The sequence below is a fragment of the Vombatus ursinus genome, unplaced genomic scaffold (genome assembly GCF_900497805.2).
Source record: "Vombatus ursinus unplaced genomic scaffold, bare-nosed wombat genome assembly UNPS02005459.1, whole genome shotgun sequence".
In the NCBI taxonomy this organism is placed as follows: domain Eukaryota; kingdom Metazoa; phylum Chordata; class Mammalia; order Diprotodontia; family Vombatidae; genus Vombatus; species Vombatus ursinus.
In genome coordinates this window covers 10,831,865-10,848,045 of record NW_020945237.1, presented here as the reverse complement: position 1 = coordinate 10,848,045, position 16,181 = coordinate 10,831,865, and the positions used below count along the sequence as shown (strand labels likewise).

General features: G+C 38.8%; 1 protein-coding gene across 1 annotated transcript in view; it reads right to left on the bottom strand.

The window, feature by feature from the left end:
- Positions 1 to 16,181, bottom strand: part of MALRD1 (MAM and LDL receptor class A domain containing 1) — an 832,608-nt gene that overhangs the window by 392,905 nt on the left and 423,522 nt on the right. The window contains 2 exon segments of the mRNA XM_027847861.1: positions 973 to 1,130; positions 3,310 to 3,569. Coding sequence (XP_027703662.1) covers positions 973 to 1,130; positions 3,310 to 3,569 — 418 coding nt within the window.

Sequence of the window (16,181 nt, the reverse complement as noted above, 5' to 3'; positions counted from 1 at the left end):
GCCACCCTCGGGACAGACAAGCCAACCTATTTGAAGCAGCAAGGCACTCAGAGGGAGAGACAGGAGGTTGCATGTGTTTGGCAAGTTGAGCTATCAAACTCCACCCTAACTGCCATCTTATCGCTCACCCTGATGGGCACAGTGAGCCATCAAGGAGCCCAAGAACCCTGGGAATCACAGGCTACAGCTACTGAACACTGAGAAAAGCAAATTTTTCCATGAAAATCCTTGACACTGTCAAACGGTTTCAGGTTAGCAATGGATATAGTTTTATCCATTAGATAAATAAATAAAGATTAAAGAAGATTCATGACCATCTGCTTTGCTGCTGAACTCTAGAGACCCTGGGGCCTTCCCATCTGACTTGCAGCTGAAACCGCCTTCGTGTGTTGTCTCCTATTAGATGCAGGCTCTCTGAGAGCAGGATTGGTCTAGCTTTCCTATTTGTATCCCTAGAGCTTTGCACATAGTATGTGCTTAATGAATGAATTCTTTTTCAGTCATTCATATAAATGGGGAAAATAAGGCTGAGAGAGAATAGGTGATTTGTCCAGGAGCACATTATTAAATGTCTATGATGGGGCTGTACCTCAGCTCTTCCTCATTCCCAAGTTTAGCAATCTATCCAGGACACCCCTTACTTATCTATCTCCTGCATAGATAAAGTCTATATTTAAAAGGAATAACCTGGCTGTCAGGAAACAAGGCTTTGTATGCATGCATACATGATAAGGCGTTGGGTGCCTGCTCTGGAACCTTGATCAGACACAGAATTCACTCCCTTTTCCACTTTCGTCTAGCAATTTCATCTCCACCTCACAATGAACACTGACGGAAAGCAGCAACGCTAGTCAAGAGAGAACTTCCTCAAGCAAACATGCTCTCCCCTTTTGGTTTTAAATCCCTTTAGATGGTGCTGTCTCTAAGGCAGCTCAGGAGACACTCGGAAGTATTAGCAGGTTCAAGGCTTACCTTAATGAGTATCCGAATGGAGCCTGTAGCTTTTGTGGATATGAAGTACCAGAAAGTCATAGTACAGGCTGCACTGGATTCTTGCCACTGAGAGCTCTTCAGATGGGCTTTCTCACCCCTCAAGCCTATGGGAGTAGCCTCTAGATAGAAGAAGTGCCCTGAGAACAAGGAGGAGAGTCAGTTACAATGACAATAGCAAGGCAACTAGTTGGGGCTTCCATTCTTCAATAGTGCTTTTAATTAAATTTCATATGCTCTGAACTGTCAAGGGCATTTCCGTTTAAAACAGAAAGGAAGACTAGCAGCACAGCCTCCAACTCTTTTACCAAACAATTTCCAACAGGCTGTGCTTGAGAAATGTGCTTTGCTGCACTCACTGGGAGCGTTAATTGATCTGAGAGGGATATTTATGCCACCAATTCAGCCAGGCAGCTATAGGACGATTTAAGCAACTCGGAACATCACTGTGAGCCTTCGTCATCCGGAGAGGACTTGAGTTTACAAAAGTAGTTCAAGCCAACTGCGCCCTCTTTATAAAATTGCCCCATTGCAATGCATGGCTGCTCACCAGGTGCTCCAAGTTCATGAAAGGGAATGGACAGCCTTTGTGAAACAGATGTGGTATACTTCTTCACCATGATTAAATGCAATCAAATCACTATGTGAGATATAAACAATGAAATCAAGCCAGCTTTCACATTTCATCATGTGTTGACTGGGCAAATAAGAGAGCTGGCATTCTCATATCCATAATTGCAACATAAGTAACACATGGTCACCCAAACCGCGATAAGCGAATTGCTTCAGCTTTGTATTTGCATCCAAGATGTGAATCCGGGGGCCGTGTGGCTCTTTGTGACAGACTTTTTTTTTTTTTTCATATTTCTCTGGCTCAAGTTCAGAGCTGACTCTGAATTTACCAGAAGGGATTAGCCTGTTGGGCTCCCTTCATATTCAAATTCAACAAATATTATTAACTGCCTACTAAATTTTGGAGAGAAAGAATAGTGAGAGAGAAATGAAATGAAACCCTTACTCTCAAGGAGTTTAAATTCTATCTTGAATATAGGCCTGGGGACTTTTGGCATACGGACACCTGATTTACTTAGATTTACTTGGAGGTCAATTCCCTGCTTCCCTTTTGCCTTAAATTTCCCTCTTAAGCCTTTTTTTTTTTTTTGCGAGGCGATTGGGGTTAAGTGACTTGCCCAGAGTCACACAGCTAGTGAGTGTTATATGTCTAAGGTCAGATTTTTAAATTCAGGTTCTTCTGACTCCAGGGATGGTGCTCTATCCACTGTGCCACCTAGCTGCCCCTTAAGCCAATTTCTATGAGCATCATAGGATCAGACGGTGCCAAACAGGCATCCTTAGAGGTAATCTAGTCTAATTTCTTCATTTGAGAGATAAGGAAACTGATAGCCAGCTAAGTTAAGGGACCTGTCCAGGGTCACACGGGTAGTAAATGACAGAGGTGGGATTTAAACTCAGATCCTCCAACTCTAAAAGTCCCCCCTCCCTGACTCAGGAAGAAATGATCCTTTACAACAACTATAAAAATGACTTCTTCCTGTACTGCAATTCTGCCTCATACCCTTGACAAGCATGGTTTATATACATATATATGTATATATATATGTATGTGTATATATATATATAGATATATATATAAAGCATTTTTTCACTTTCACATAACTTTCAACTTTCCAACATACTTTCACACATAAGATCTCATTTGATCCTCACCATGAGACAGAAAAATCTGGTCAAATCATTTTTGTTTTATAGCTGGAGAGACGGAGTTAGGTCTGAGAAGTTAATTGATTTCCTCTATGTCACGTTCTTTTTGAGTCGAAGCGTCACTACTTGGCTTCTCACAATCTATGTGACCTTGGGCAAGTCACAATGTCTCTGAGCCTCAGTTTCCTCATATGTCAAATGGAGGTTAGAACTAGATGACCTCAGTATTCCTTTCCAGCTCTAAATCTATGCTTCCATGAATCTATCACCTGGAATTAGAACACATTTCTTCTCTTAGTCCTATGCTCCTTTTCATTCCACAGTGCTCATCTCTAGTAGGATTTCCAAATAAAAATCTCCTAGCTCACATTAGACCATCAGAAAAAAGTGCAATTTGTGGAGCCTTCCATTTCTCTCCTCTAAAGGCATTATAGCCATTGTAATTAATATTAGATTTTGATTACTTGCTAAATATTGCCTTTATGTGCAACAGCACTATAATTACTTCTCTAGACCTCTCCAGCTCCCTCTCAGGGAAGGCAATGTGATGAGCATGGTGAGTGTGATGAGGTCTCCAATAATGAGCTGATGACTTACCAGTTGCATTTCCAAGTGTGTGATCTCTGGGAGGGCTGAGAATCAGAGGAGAGCCAACTCCTAGAACCCAGTTGAAGTTGTCAGCCAGGGAATTTTGCCAACCACAGTTGCCATTTTCAAAGGTGCAGGAAGTTCCACACTCATTCTCATCAGTATTATCCCCACAGTCATCTACAAAATTGCAGCTCTGTTCTGGGAGGAAACACTTGCCATTCTGACATTCTCTATAGCCATATGGGCAGGAATCTGAAAGGAGAAGAATGTGGAAGTCACTGAAGATTCATACTCCTATAATCCAGCAAGGGTTTTAAAAAGTTAGAGCTAATATAATTATCTCTAAAAAAAAAAAAAAAGGAGGGGGTGGGTGGGCCCAAAGCACTTTAAGTAAATACCTTCAATGTACCTGAAGTTTCATTCTATTATCATTTTATTAATTTTGTATTAAATATAAACATAGCCTATATTATCAACTTTTTTCCCCCTTGTAAAACCTTAAGGGAAAAGTTCCATTTATGCATTCTTCCCAGCATGACTGCTTTCTAATCTGGCTTAATTACTGGCATTTCCCTTTTGTGCATTACACAATTGAACCATTTCAATTTACCTATAAGTGTTAAAAATTAGTTGTAGCAGATTCAGTATAAGAAGAAATATTTTTAAGGTTTCAGTTACAGAGCTTGGTTTTCTCAAAGAGATATTGAACAAAAAGATCAGCCAGAGAAGTATTATTGCCTTCTCTGTGCATTATTTCTAGGAGAGCTGTTGAAAACCAAGAAAATACCCGGATTATTTTATTTTATATACTTTTCAGTTTTAAATTGATTCCATCAACTCCCACTTGTTCTGCTTGGGTGGAGAAGGAAGAACTAAAACCAAGAGCTGGACCTTGCAAAAAGACAAATAATTGAATAAAGAGGGAAAAACACTTCCTAATAATCAGATATATCCCAAACTGGAATGAACTACTGGAGAGGTTGTGGGTACCCCTTTAGTAGTGGCATAAAGGTGGAGGTGGATTGAATAAATCAAATTATGCCACCTCCCCTACAGTTAGTGATAAAATGATGTGATCTATAAACTTAAATAGCTGAAAACAGGTATCAATCATAAATTTTACAAGTTCAAAAATGTCATTGATCAACTGGAGTGATGCTTCATAAGAAGAGTATATGTATTGGCTGAGGAAATGATAACATCCTGTGGAACTTCTATCAGTTAATCAATCAATCAACATTTACTAAGTCAACTATGTGCCAGGTACTGTGCTAAGCACCGGGAATATAAAAAAGAGGCAAAAGTCAGTTTTCAAGAAGCTCACAATCTAATGACAGAGACAACACAAACAAACACATACGAACGAGTTATGCACAGGATAAATAGGAAATAATTGACTGAGGGACAACACCAGAATTCAGAGGCTTCCTGCCAAAGATGAAATTTTATTTGGACTTAAAGGAAGCCCAAGAAGTATTCATTTAAGCCAGGCAAGCCAGCAGCAGAGATGAAGAGAGAAAGCAAACAAGGAAACTAGATTAATACCTGAGATTACAAGAGATTTTTAAAAAGTGGAGACAAGAGAATGTTCCAACTAAACCAGTGAAATTGATCAATTGGTGTGTGGGGGGGCGCAGTTTACAGCCCCTAGCCATAGTTTTGGTGTCTCCTTCCTCCTACTGGTCATGAAACTTAGAGGTTCCGAAGATGTCCTAGTTTCCTATGACCATCCTGGCAGTGTCCTCAGGTGAGTTTATGACAATGTCTTCATCGGAAATCACAGGAGCCAAAGACACAGATTCATGTCTTTTTAGAACCCAGTAGAAAGTTATACCAGACCTAAGGAGAACATCTTGTTGGTGCAGACAAGTGAACTTCCAGGAACTAGGAATTAGACCTTTGCCACATCTACTCTAAAATTTTGCACAGTTTCCCCGAGGTGTTCTATGTCCCAGACTTTTGGGGTGAAATGGCAAACCTCTTATAAACAACTTATAACAATCATACTGCTGTAGTTAAAATACAGTAAATTTAATATAATGGTCTGACTAATTGATAATTAACTCTTAATAAAGGAAGGAACAATGTCAGTTAGGGCTTATGAGCTTTTTGGCATTAGCAAGAAACTCCCAACCCCACAGGGATGGTCCACCCAGAGGTGGAAAAAACCCTTAGTACTTGACCTGCCAGTATGAGTAGGGATTGAGAGAATAAATCTACAGCCTATGCTAGATGTCTCTTCAGGACTCTAAGTGGTTTTCAAGAAAATGTTAGATGATCACTTGTTGGACACAATACAGAAGTAATTCTTGCTTGTGTATGAGTTGGAGTAGATATTCCTTGAAGCTTCTCTCAACTCTGAGATTCTGAGACAAAATCTGGTCCCTGTAGCAACATTCTTTTCAAATAGATGAATGACTCAAAACTAAAACTGATGTCTCTTAACCAAACACTGGGGGACAAGTTACTAAAAGAGATAAAGGAAAGTATGATTTTTTTAACACATCAGTAGCAAATAGCATTTTAGGGGAAAAAAAATCTTCAGGAAAAGGTAAGTTTTTCTCTAATACTTGACTGTATCTTCTACCCCGTGGATACTTACTGAGAGTTTGTAATGAAAATATACAGGGTAGAATATGCTCCATTGTCTTTATACTACATTCTCTCCATACTCCAAGAACACATACATATAAAAGAATACACACACCTACACACACATGCCCAAACCACCTGGAATGGTGTTTCCACGTCAAGGTTATATACCTATTAAGTGGAAGAGTGGGCATTTGAACCTGCATCTCCAAGTTCGATCCTCTATTTATTAAGTCACCTGATGTTTTCCCAAGCACTACTGTTATTTGGACATTTTTCAGTCATGTCTGATCCTTTATGATCCCATTTGGGGTTTTCTTAGCAAAGATACTGCAGTGGTTTGCCATTTCCTTCTCCAGCTCATTTTACAGATGAGGAAACTGAGGCAAATGGGGTTAGGTGATTTGCCCAGGATCAACAGCTAGTAAATATCAGAGACCAGATAAGAACTCAGGAAAATGAGTCTTCCTGACTCCAAGTCCGACAGTCTATCCAGTGTGCCACCTAACTGCCCCTTCCCAAGCACATATAGATTCAAATGTAGATTTTAAAATACAACAAAAGGGATTTGGACATAGTGGGGATATAATTTTTAATGGAAAATAATAGACTAGAAGAAGTTTACAGAATTTTAGAGCTGGAAATGTCTATAAAGGATTTTGACACAAATCCCTACTACCCCTTTTAGGAATCTATAACGTTCTATAGATGTGATCATCTAGCTTCTACTTAAATACTTCTACTAAAGTGAAATAGTCAAGCAATTACCTAGTGAAACAGTCCTGCAATCTTCCTCCCCATAGGTTCTAACTAGTTCTGCCCATTGTTAATTATTCAAATAACATCCCTACAACTGACCTACCCAAATCTTTTTTTATTAATTTATTTTAATTTATCAATAATCACTTCCATATGCTTTTGAGTTTAAAATTTTTCTCCCCCTTCCTCCCTACCACCCTCCCCAAAATGGTGCACAATCTGATATAAGCTATACATTTACATTCATATTAAACATATTTTCACATTAATGATGCTGTAAGTAGAAATTAAAACCAATGGGAGGAACCATCAGACAGAGGAAACAAAACTCAACAGAAGAGAAAAAAAAATAACAATTCAGCATCCATAGTTCTTTCTTTGGGTGTGGATAGCATTTTCCATCACAAGGCCTCTGGAGATGTCTTAGATCCTTATATTGCCATGAAGGGTTAAGTTTATCAATATTAGTCATCACACAACATGGCTGTTATTGTATACAATGTTCTCTTGGTTCTGCTCACTTCACTCAGCATCAGACCATCCAGGTCTTTCCATGTTTTTCTGAAGTCAGCCTGTTCATCATTTCTTATAGCACAATAGTATTCCATTACATTCATCTACCACAACTTGCTCAGCCATTCCCCAATCAATGGGCATCCTCTCAATTTCCAATTCTTTGCCACCACAAAAAGAGCTGCTATGAATATTTTTGTACATGTAGGTCCTTTTACCATTTGTGTGATCTCCTTGGGATATAGCCCTAGAAGTGCTATTGCTGGGTCAAAGGGTATGCACATTTTTATAGCCCTTTGGGCATAGTTCCAAATTGCTCTCCAAAATGGTTGGATCATTTCACAACTCCACCAACAATGCATTAGTGTTCCATTTTTCCCACATCTTCTCCAATATTTATCATTTTCCTGTTTTGTCATGCTAGCCATTCTGATAGGTGTGATGTGGTACCTCAGAGTTGTTTTGATTTGCATTTCTCTAATCTATACTGATTTAGAGCATTTTTTCATATGACTATAGATGGCTTTAATTTCTTCATCTGAGAACTGTCTGTTCATATCCTTTGACGACTTATCAATTGGGGAATGGCTTGTATTCTTATAAATTTGACTTAATTCTCTATATATTTTAGAAATGAGGCCCTTATCAGAGAGACTGGTTGTAAAAATTTTTTCCCAGTTTTCTATCTTCCTTCTAATCTTAGTTGCATTGACTTTGTGCAAAAACTTTTCAATTTAATGTAATCAAAATTACCTATTTTGATTTTTGTAATGTTCTCTGTCTCCTGTTTGGTCATGAGTTCTTCTGTTCTCCATAAATCTGACTGGTAAACTGTGAGGGACTGTTTGATGCCACCTACTGCCAGATGAGGGTTGTGCCAACATGGGACGGAAACTGGGTACCAGAAAGTAACTGGAGCTCTTGCTCTAGGGGCAGAGGCGGTGCTGGGCAGAGTTGTAGCATACTGGGATGAGATCTGGAGTCAGAGAGGTAACCGGAGCTCTTGCTCCCGAGACTGGAGCGGTGCTGGATGGAGCTGTGACAGGCTGGGGAGGAAGCGGGGTACAGGGAAGTGGCCGGAGCGCGCGTTCCCTAGGCAAGGACTGTGCCGCTTGGAGGGGGACGGCAGAGAGCGAACTCTCTCTGTCTAGCCTCCTTCTTTAGATACTATGCCGACCCCAGACACCTCCCCCCGGTATCTGGACCTGACTTCCTGAGTCACGTATGCTCCCTAGGGGTAGCACCCTCTCCCCTCACTCCTCCTTCCAAATCTCTGGGACCCACTTCCTGTGCCATGTATGCTCCCTTTGTCCGGACACTAGCGCTGGACATCCCCTTTTCATATTTGATCCTCGACGAGTCACTATGGGCGGGCTGAGGAGGAGGGACGAAGAAGGTACTAAAAAGAGCTGCAGGGAGGGGGGCGCGGAGTCGGCTTTTGTTCCTGCCCGCGCGTGTGCCTTCCTGCCTGGCCTTGCTGTGATGATTATTGAATAAAGTTCAGGGTTTTGCACCCCCCGATCGGCTCGTTTCTGGTTTTCCCCGGGTGGCCTCCGATGATGTGGTGAGTATGACCCTGGTTGGCTGAATTGGTTGAATGAGTGTGCGCGGTTAGGACCGGCACAGTAAACTATTCCTTGCTCTCTCAGTTTGCTTATAGTATCAGCCTTTATATCTAAATCATGTACTCATTTTGATTTTATTTTGGTATATGGTGTGAGATTTTGGTCTATGCCTAGTTTCTGCCATACTCGTTTCCAGTTTTCCCAGCAGTTTTTTTCTATTTCTTAACCAGTACCAAGCAGTTTTGATGATTGCTGCTTTTTAATACAATTTAAGATCTGGAATGGCTAGGCCACCTTCCCTTGCATTTCATTTCATTAGTTCTCTTGATATTCTGTACCTTTTATTCTTCCAAATGAATCTTGTTATTATTTTTTTCTAACTCTATAAAATAATTTTTTGGCAGTTTGATTGGTATGGCACTGAATATGTAAATTAGCTTAGGTAGAATTGTCATTTTTATTATATTAGCTCGGCCTACTCGGGAGGTAGACTCCTAGATATTTTATAATGTCCACAGTAAGTTTAAATGGAATTTCTCTTTCTATCTCTTGCTGTTGGGTTTTGTTGGTAATATATAGAAATGTCAATGATTTATATGGGTTTATTTTATAGCCTGCAACTTTGCTAAAGTTGTTTATTATTTCAAGTAGTTTTTTACTCGATTCTCCGGGATTCTCTAAGTATAACATCATGTCATCTGCAAAGAGTGATAGCTTTGTTTCTTCTTTGCCTATTCTAATGCCTTCAATGTCTTTTTCTTCTCTTATTGCTAAAGCTAACGTTTCCAGTACAATATTGAACAATGGTAGTGATAATGGACATCCTTGTTTCACCCCTGATCTTATTGGAAATGCTTCTAGCTTGTCTCCATTACATATTATGCTTGCTGAAGGTTTTAGATAGATGCTATTTATTATTTTAAGGAAGACTCCATTTGTACCTATGCTCTCTAGTGTTTTTAATAGGAATGGGTGTTGTATTTTGTCAAAAGCTTTTTCTGCATCTATTGAAATGATCATGTGGTTTCTGTTAGTTTTGGTGTTGATATGATGGATTATGCTGATAGTTTTCCTTATATTGAACCAGTCCCGCATTCCTGGTATAAATCCTACCTGGTCATAGTGTATTATTCGTGTGATAAGATGCTGTAATCTATTTGCTGATATTTTGTTTAAAATTTTTGCATCTATATTCGTTAGAGAAATTGGTCTATAATTTTATTTCTCTGTTTTGACTCTTCCTGGTTTAGGTATAAGCACCAAGTTTTTATCATAAAAAGAATTTGGTAAGATTCCTTCTTTACCTATTTTACCAAATAGTCTATATAGTATTGGAATTAATTGTTCTTTAAATGTTTGACAGAATGCACATATAAATCCATCTGGCCCTGGAGATTTTTCCCTAGGGAGTTCATCAATGACTTGTTCAATTTCTTTTTCTGAAATGAGGTTATTTAAGTATTTTACTTCCTCTTCTGTTAATCTGGGCAATTTATATTTTTGTAAATATATATCCATTTCATTAAGATTGTCAAATTTGTTGGCATATAGTTGGGCAAAATGATTCCTAATTGTTGTTTTAATTTCCCCTTCCTTGGTGGTAACTTCACCTTTTTCATTCTTGATACTAGTAATTTGGTTTTCTTCTTTCTTTTTTTTTAATTAGATTAACCAAAGGTTTATCTATTTTATTGGTTTTTTCATAAAACCAGCTCTTAGTTTTATTTATTAATTCAATAGGTTTCTTAATTTCAATTTTATTAATTTTTCCTTTGATTTTCAATATTTCTAATTTGGTGTTTAATTGAGGATGTTTAATTTGTTCTTTTTCTAGTTTTTTGAGTTGTATGCCCAATTCATTGATCTCCTCTTTTTCTATTTTATATATGTAAGCGTTTAGAGATATAAAACTTCCCCTAAGAACTGTTTTTGCTGCATCCCATAAGTTCTGGTATGTTGTCTCATTATTGTCATTCTCTTGAATGAAATTATTGTTTCTATGATTTGTTCTTTGACCCAATCATTTTTTAGGATTAGATTATTTAGTTTCCAATTATTTTTTAGTCTATCTTTCCATGGCCCTTTGTTACATATAATTTTTATTGCATCATGATCTGAAAAGGATGCATTTACTATTTCTGCCTTTCTACATTGGATTGTGAGGTTTTTATGCCCTAGTACATGGTCAATTTTTGTGGATGTGTCATGTACCACCAAGAAAAAAGTATATTCCTTTCTATCCCTATTCAGTTTTTGCCAAAGGTCTGTCATACCTAACTTTTCTAATGTTCTATTCACCTCCTTTACTTCTTTCTTGTTTATGTTGTGGTTAGATTTATCTAGTTCAGAGGGGGGGAGGTTGAGGTCTCCCACTAGTATAGTTTTGCTGTCTATTTCTTCCCATAACTCCCTGAACTTCTCCTTTAAGAATCTGGATGCTATACCATTTGGTGCATATATATTTAGTAATGATATTACTTCACTGTCTATGGGGCCTTTTAGCAGGATGTAGTTTTCTTCCTTATCTCTTTTGATAAGATCTATTTTTGCTTTTGCTTTGTCTGAGATCAGTATTGCTACCCCTGCTTTTTTTACTTCAGCTGAAGCATAATATATTTTGCTCCAGCCTTTTACCTTTACCCTGTATGTGTCACTCTTTCTCAAATGCGTTTTCTGTAAACAACATATTATAGGATTATGGTTTTTAATCCAATTTGCTATACTCTTCTGTTTTATGGGAGAGTTCATCCCATTCACATTTACAGTTATGATTACTGTGTCTTTTTCTCCATCCTTTTTCTCCCCCCTGTTTATGCTTTTCTTTCTGCTTTCTCCTTTCCACCCCTCACTAGTGTTTTGCTTTTGACCAGCACCTCCTTGTTCCCGGTGGATTCTTTCTATAGTTATTTTACCTTCAGGTTCTAGGACTTCAGGGCAGCTTTCCTTTATTATTTCCTGAAGTATATCATCCAGGCTCTTTTCCTCATCATGAATTTCAGGTACGCCCATAATTTTTGAATTGTCTCTCCTGTATTGATCTTCCAGGTCAGCTGTTTTACCCATGAGGTACTTTATGTTTTCATCTATTTTTTCATTTTTTTGTTTCTGTTTGACTGATTCTTGTTCTCTCATAGAGTCATTAGTTTCCATTTGTTCAATTCCAATTTTTAACATATTGTTTTCTTCCATTAGATTTTGTACTTTCTTTTCCAATTGGTCAATTGTATTTTTAAGGGATTTATCTTCTTCAGTGTACTTTTTTCCAGTTGGCCAGTTGTACTTTTAAGGGATTTGTTTTCTTCAGTGTACTTTTTTTCCAGTTGGCCAATTGTGTGTTTTAGGTACTTGTTTTCTTCAGTGTACTTTTTTTTCCAATTGACCAATTGTATTTTTAAAGGACTCCTCTACCTCTCTCATTTGACTTCCAAAATCCTTCTTGAGTTCTTCCAAGAAGGCTCCTTGGGCTTCAGACCAGTTCACATTCCCCTCTGGTGTTGCAGATGTGGGTTTGATGACAGTGTGGTCCTCTTCAGAATTTCTGTCTTGATCTTCACTTTTCTCGTAATATGAATCTATCATATATTTCTTTTTACTCATGGTGTTTATCTATTCCCTGGCCTTCAAAGAAACCCAGCTCTCCTGCTGGGGAGCACAGGGCACTGACCCAAGCTTCCTGTGTTGGGAGTCCAGGTCTTGGTCACTGGCTTTGTGTGCTGGGGCCTCCTATGTTGGCAATTGGAGGCTACAGGGTTCTGGCAGCTCATCTGGTGTTGGGCTGGAATCAGCAAGGCTGGGACTTTCAGGTAAATCTAGGTTGCCTGCTTTTCCTTTCCTTTAGATTTGTTTAGCTCCTTTTAGATAAGTGCTGACAGGTGTTTATCTGCCTGGGGCCCCTTGCAGTGCTGCCTCCCTTATTTCTGTTGAGGCACTGATAGACTTCTTTGCTGTAGAATGCCAAGGACCCTGGTGGTTTTCTGAGCTGGTTTCCACCTGTTACCCTACCCTCACTGAGGCACTCGGAGGAACAGCTGTTGGTGGTTGCCTGCTCGACCACCTGGGCTTCGGGATCTCCTCCTGGTTGGCAGTTGGAAGCTGTAGGGTTCTGACAGCTTACCTAGTGTTGGGGTGGAATCAACAAGGCTGGAACTTTCAGGTGCCTCTAGGTTGCTTTCTTCAGCTCCTTTCAGAAGAATGCTGCTGGGTGCTTATCTGCCTGGGTCCCTTTGTAGTGCTGCTTCCCTTATTTTTGCTGAGGCACTGGGAGACCTGTTTACTGTAGAATGCAGAGGCATCAGAATCCCCTCCTGGTGTGCTAAAGTAGGTCTCTCCACTAGCTGGCTGGGCGACTCCTGTTTTGTACTGCTCCCCTTTCCCCAGGGCAAGATGGGCCCCTCCCATCAATCCCTCCAGCTACCTGGGCTACTGCACTGCTGCACCCCATCTTTCTTCTGGTTCAGCCATTTCAGGGTTTTTCCTGGGGTGACATTTTCTGGGTTTTCAGAGGTTGATAGGGGAGGGTGAGAGCGATTACCTTTTTACTCTGCCATCTTGGCTTCCAGAAGCGGAAGTCCCCAAATCTTTATCCCTTATCCAAAATCTCTGTGAAATGCAGATGTGCATTTTACCTAAATATTCATTGAATGTCTTACCAACACCTTAGACTTAACATGCCAGAGACCTAATATTTTTCCCCAGAAACCTGCTTCTCCTTTTGAATTCCTCATTTCTTTTAAATAGCAATACCATTGTTCCAAGAACAGTGCAAAACCTTGTTGTAACCTTTGACTATTCCAACCCCTTACATCTGAAATATATTGATTTCAATGTATGAAATATATTAATCACAATATCTATTCTACTTTAGTAATACATTTTCCATCTATTTCTTCTTTCTTTCTCACAACAGTAACTGTAATTTATGCCTTTATTGCTACCCATCATTTAAATAAAGTTAAGATTAGGCTTAAATCATGCTTTCTTTACCAAAAATAGACTTCTCAGAAGACTCAAACCTACACAACCTGCATACTATCTTCAAGAATATCAGAAGATATTGGATATGGTGAATACTAAATAATTCCTTAAGAAAAGGGAAGCCATTTTAAACATAAACAGCAAACAATTTCCTATAAGTCACTTTAGAGTTAATGACCTATGTGCTTTCAGCTAGTAGGAACAAATGCCAAAGGCAATATCAAATTGGAAAAGGTTAAAGTGAGAAGATATTACATATTGTTATAGTTGCTCTTAACAGACCTGATTCAATAATCTATTAATTGTGAAAAATGGGAAATGGTCAAAAATTAAGACACTGGCTCTCACCAATTTTTAGAGACGTTTATAGAATAGTACTAAATAGTCACCTCAGTGAAGACGCCTAAGAACACAACTGATTCAATGTTTAATCATTTTCATAGATAGGGAAAACACGATAGCCAAAGCTAATTTTAATGTGGAATATGAGCTTATTTGTAAACATTTGATTGAGGCATTCCCTCCAATGGTACAGATGGATAGACTGCTGATTCAGATGGAACTTACAGTCAATCAGTAGCCCTAGGAATCTCTCATGTGAAATACGAATGAAGCCAAATTTCTGTCAACCAATTGTACTATTGTTATTAACACCAAACACCAAACTTCAGCTTATCTTCATCAAATATTTCAACCCATTGTTCCATTTGTTGTAAATATTTTTAAAATAGCAATTCTGTAAACTAATTTTTTTTCATGCAATTAGTTTCACCTATGGCGGTAGGGTGGGGAGGGGAATGTGACTTTATCTCTTTATCAAGTCATTTTTTTGGGAAGTGGGAGGGTTGTTGTGCTGGATATGATCAACTATAGAGATCTGTAGACCAATAGTAAAGACTTCTGTCCCAGAAGGTACAGTCTATCAAATAACGCTTTTTTGGGAAAGGGGAAAGAAAGGGGAAAAAAGGGAAAGGGAAAGGTGGATACTTATCTTGTCTTAATTAATGTTTTGGACACACCTAGTGATATAACTATTGTGATACAACTCTTGTACCTATAGCCTGTAGATAAGAATTTATTAATTTTATTTTCCACGTGAAGGTAACTGACCCACATGGGAAGTCTTGAAAGTTAAAAATGACAATTATGAATATTATTGGATTGGGAACTTTCAGATGAGAAAATTTTGTCTGCCAAAGCAAGGTGGCACCTTCTCTGCAACTTATATTTAAAAAGCTGCCTACGTCACTGAGAGGTTATAAGTCCAGGGTACACAGTCAATGAGTGTCTGATGTAGAACCTAAACTCAGATCTTAGGCCTGCTCTCTGTCAAACAGTATCTCTAGAAGAGTTGCTCTTAACTGGGAATCTGTTAACATGTTTCAAAATGGTCTTTTGATACCTGTATCTCAACATAATTGGTTTCCTTTGTAATTCTCTATGTTTTATTTTGTGCATTTAAAGGGACTTTTAGATTCACCAGACTTCCAAAGGGGTCCATGACTCATCATAAAATGTTAAGAACACCTGTTCTTGAATAACCAACTTCTTTATAATAGAGTGTTTAAGTATTAGATGAATATTTAATGTTAATGTTAATATTTAATTTAATAAGATTAAATGAACTACCTTGCCTGACCTGATGTGGAGGAATGTGGAGGAATATCCCTGTGATTCCTGCTATGGGAGGAAGCTGAGGTTGGTGGATCACTTGAGCTCAGGAGTTCTGAGATGCAGGAGGACTACTGATAATCTGGTGTCTGCATTTAGTACAGCATCAGTATCAGAATGGAGAGCCCCTAACAGTGGGGTGCCACAAGCCTTCTTAAGAAGGGGCTAAATGTCCCAGTTTCAAAATGGACCAGGTCAAACACTGAGGTTGGGCCTGTGCATGGTCCATGGCCATGGCTGAAAATGAAAGAGAGAGAAAGAGAGAGAGAGAGAGAGAGAGAGAGAGAGAGAGAGAGAGAGAGAGAGAGAGAGAGAGAATTGGGTCGAGGTAGAAATAAATATGTTATGGTCCTGGTTTTTGTGTTGTTTTGTTTTCATCAGGGTGAGGTATTAGTATGAGAAATCCCTTCTTCAACATAGATTATAACAAAACTTTTTTTGGGGGGAGAGGGGTAGTTTATAGGGAATTTCATGATACTCTTAGAGGTTAAATAATTTCCCCATAATCATACAGCTGGTTATGTATGGCAGGGTTGTAATTTAGGCCTCCCTGAATCCAAGACCAATCCCTATCCACTTTGCCACACTGTCTCTAGGTTAAGGCATGCTTCAATGCCAAAGCATGTGCACACCACCGTGGCTTATTTTCTCACATTTCTAGAGTTGCAAAGTTATAATAGTTAAGGTTTGAGAAATCCTTTATTGCTGACCTAACCCTAATTCCAATTCTGTACTGGAAAATCACTCTGAATAAGGGAAGGTCAAGTGTGGAATCCTAAGTTACCTGCAAAGAAAAATAGCCTG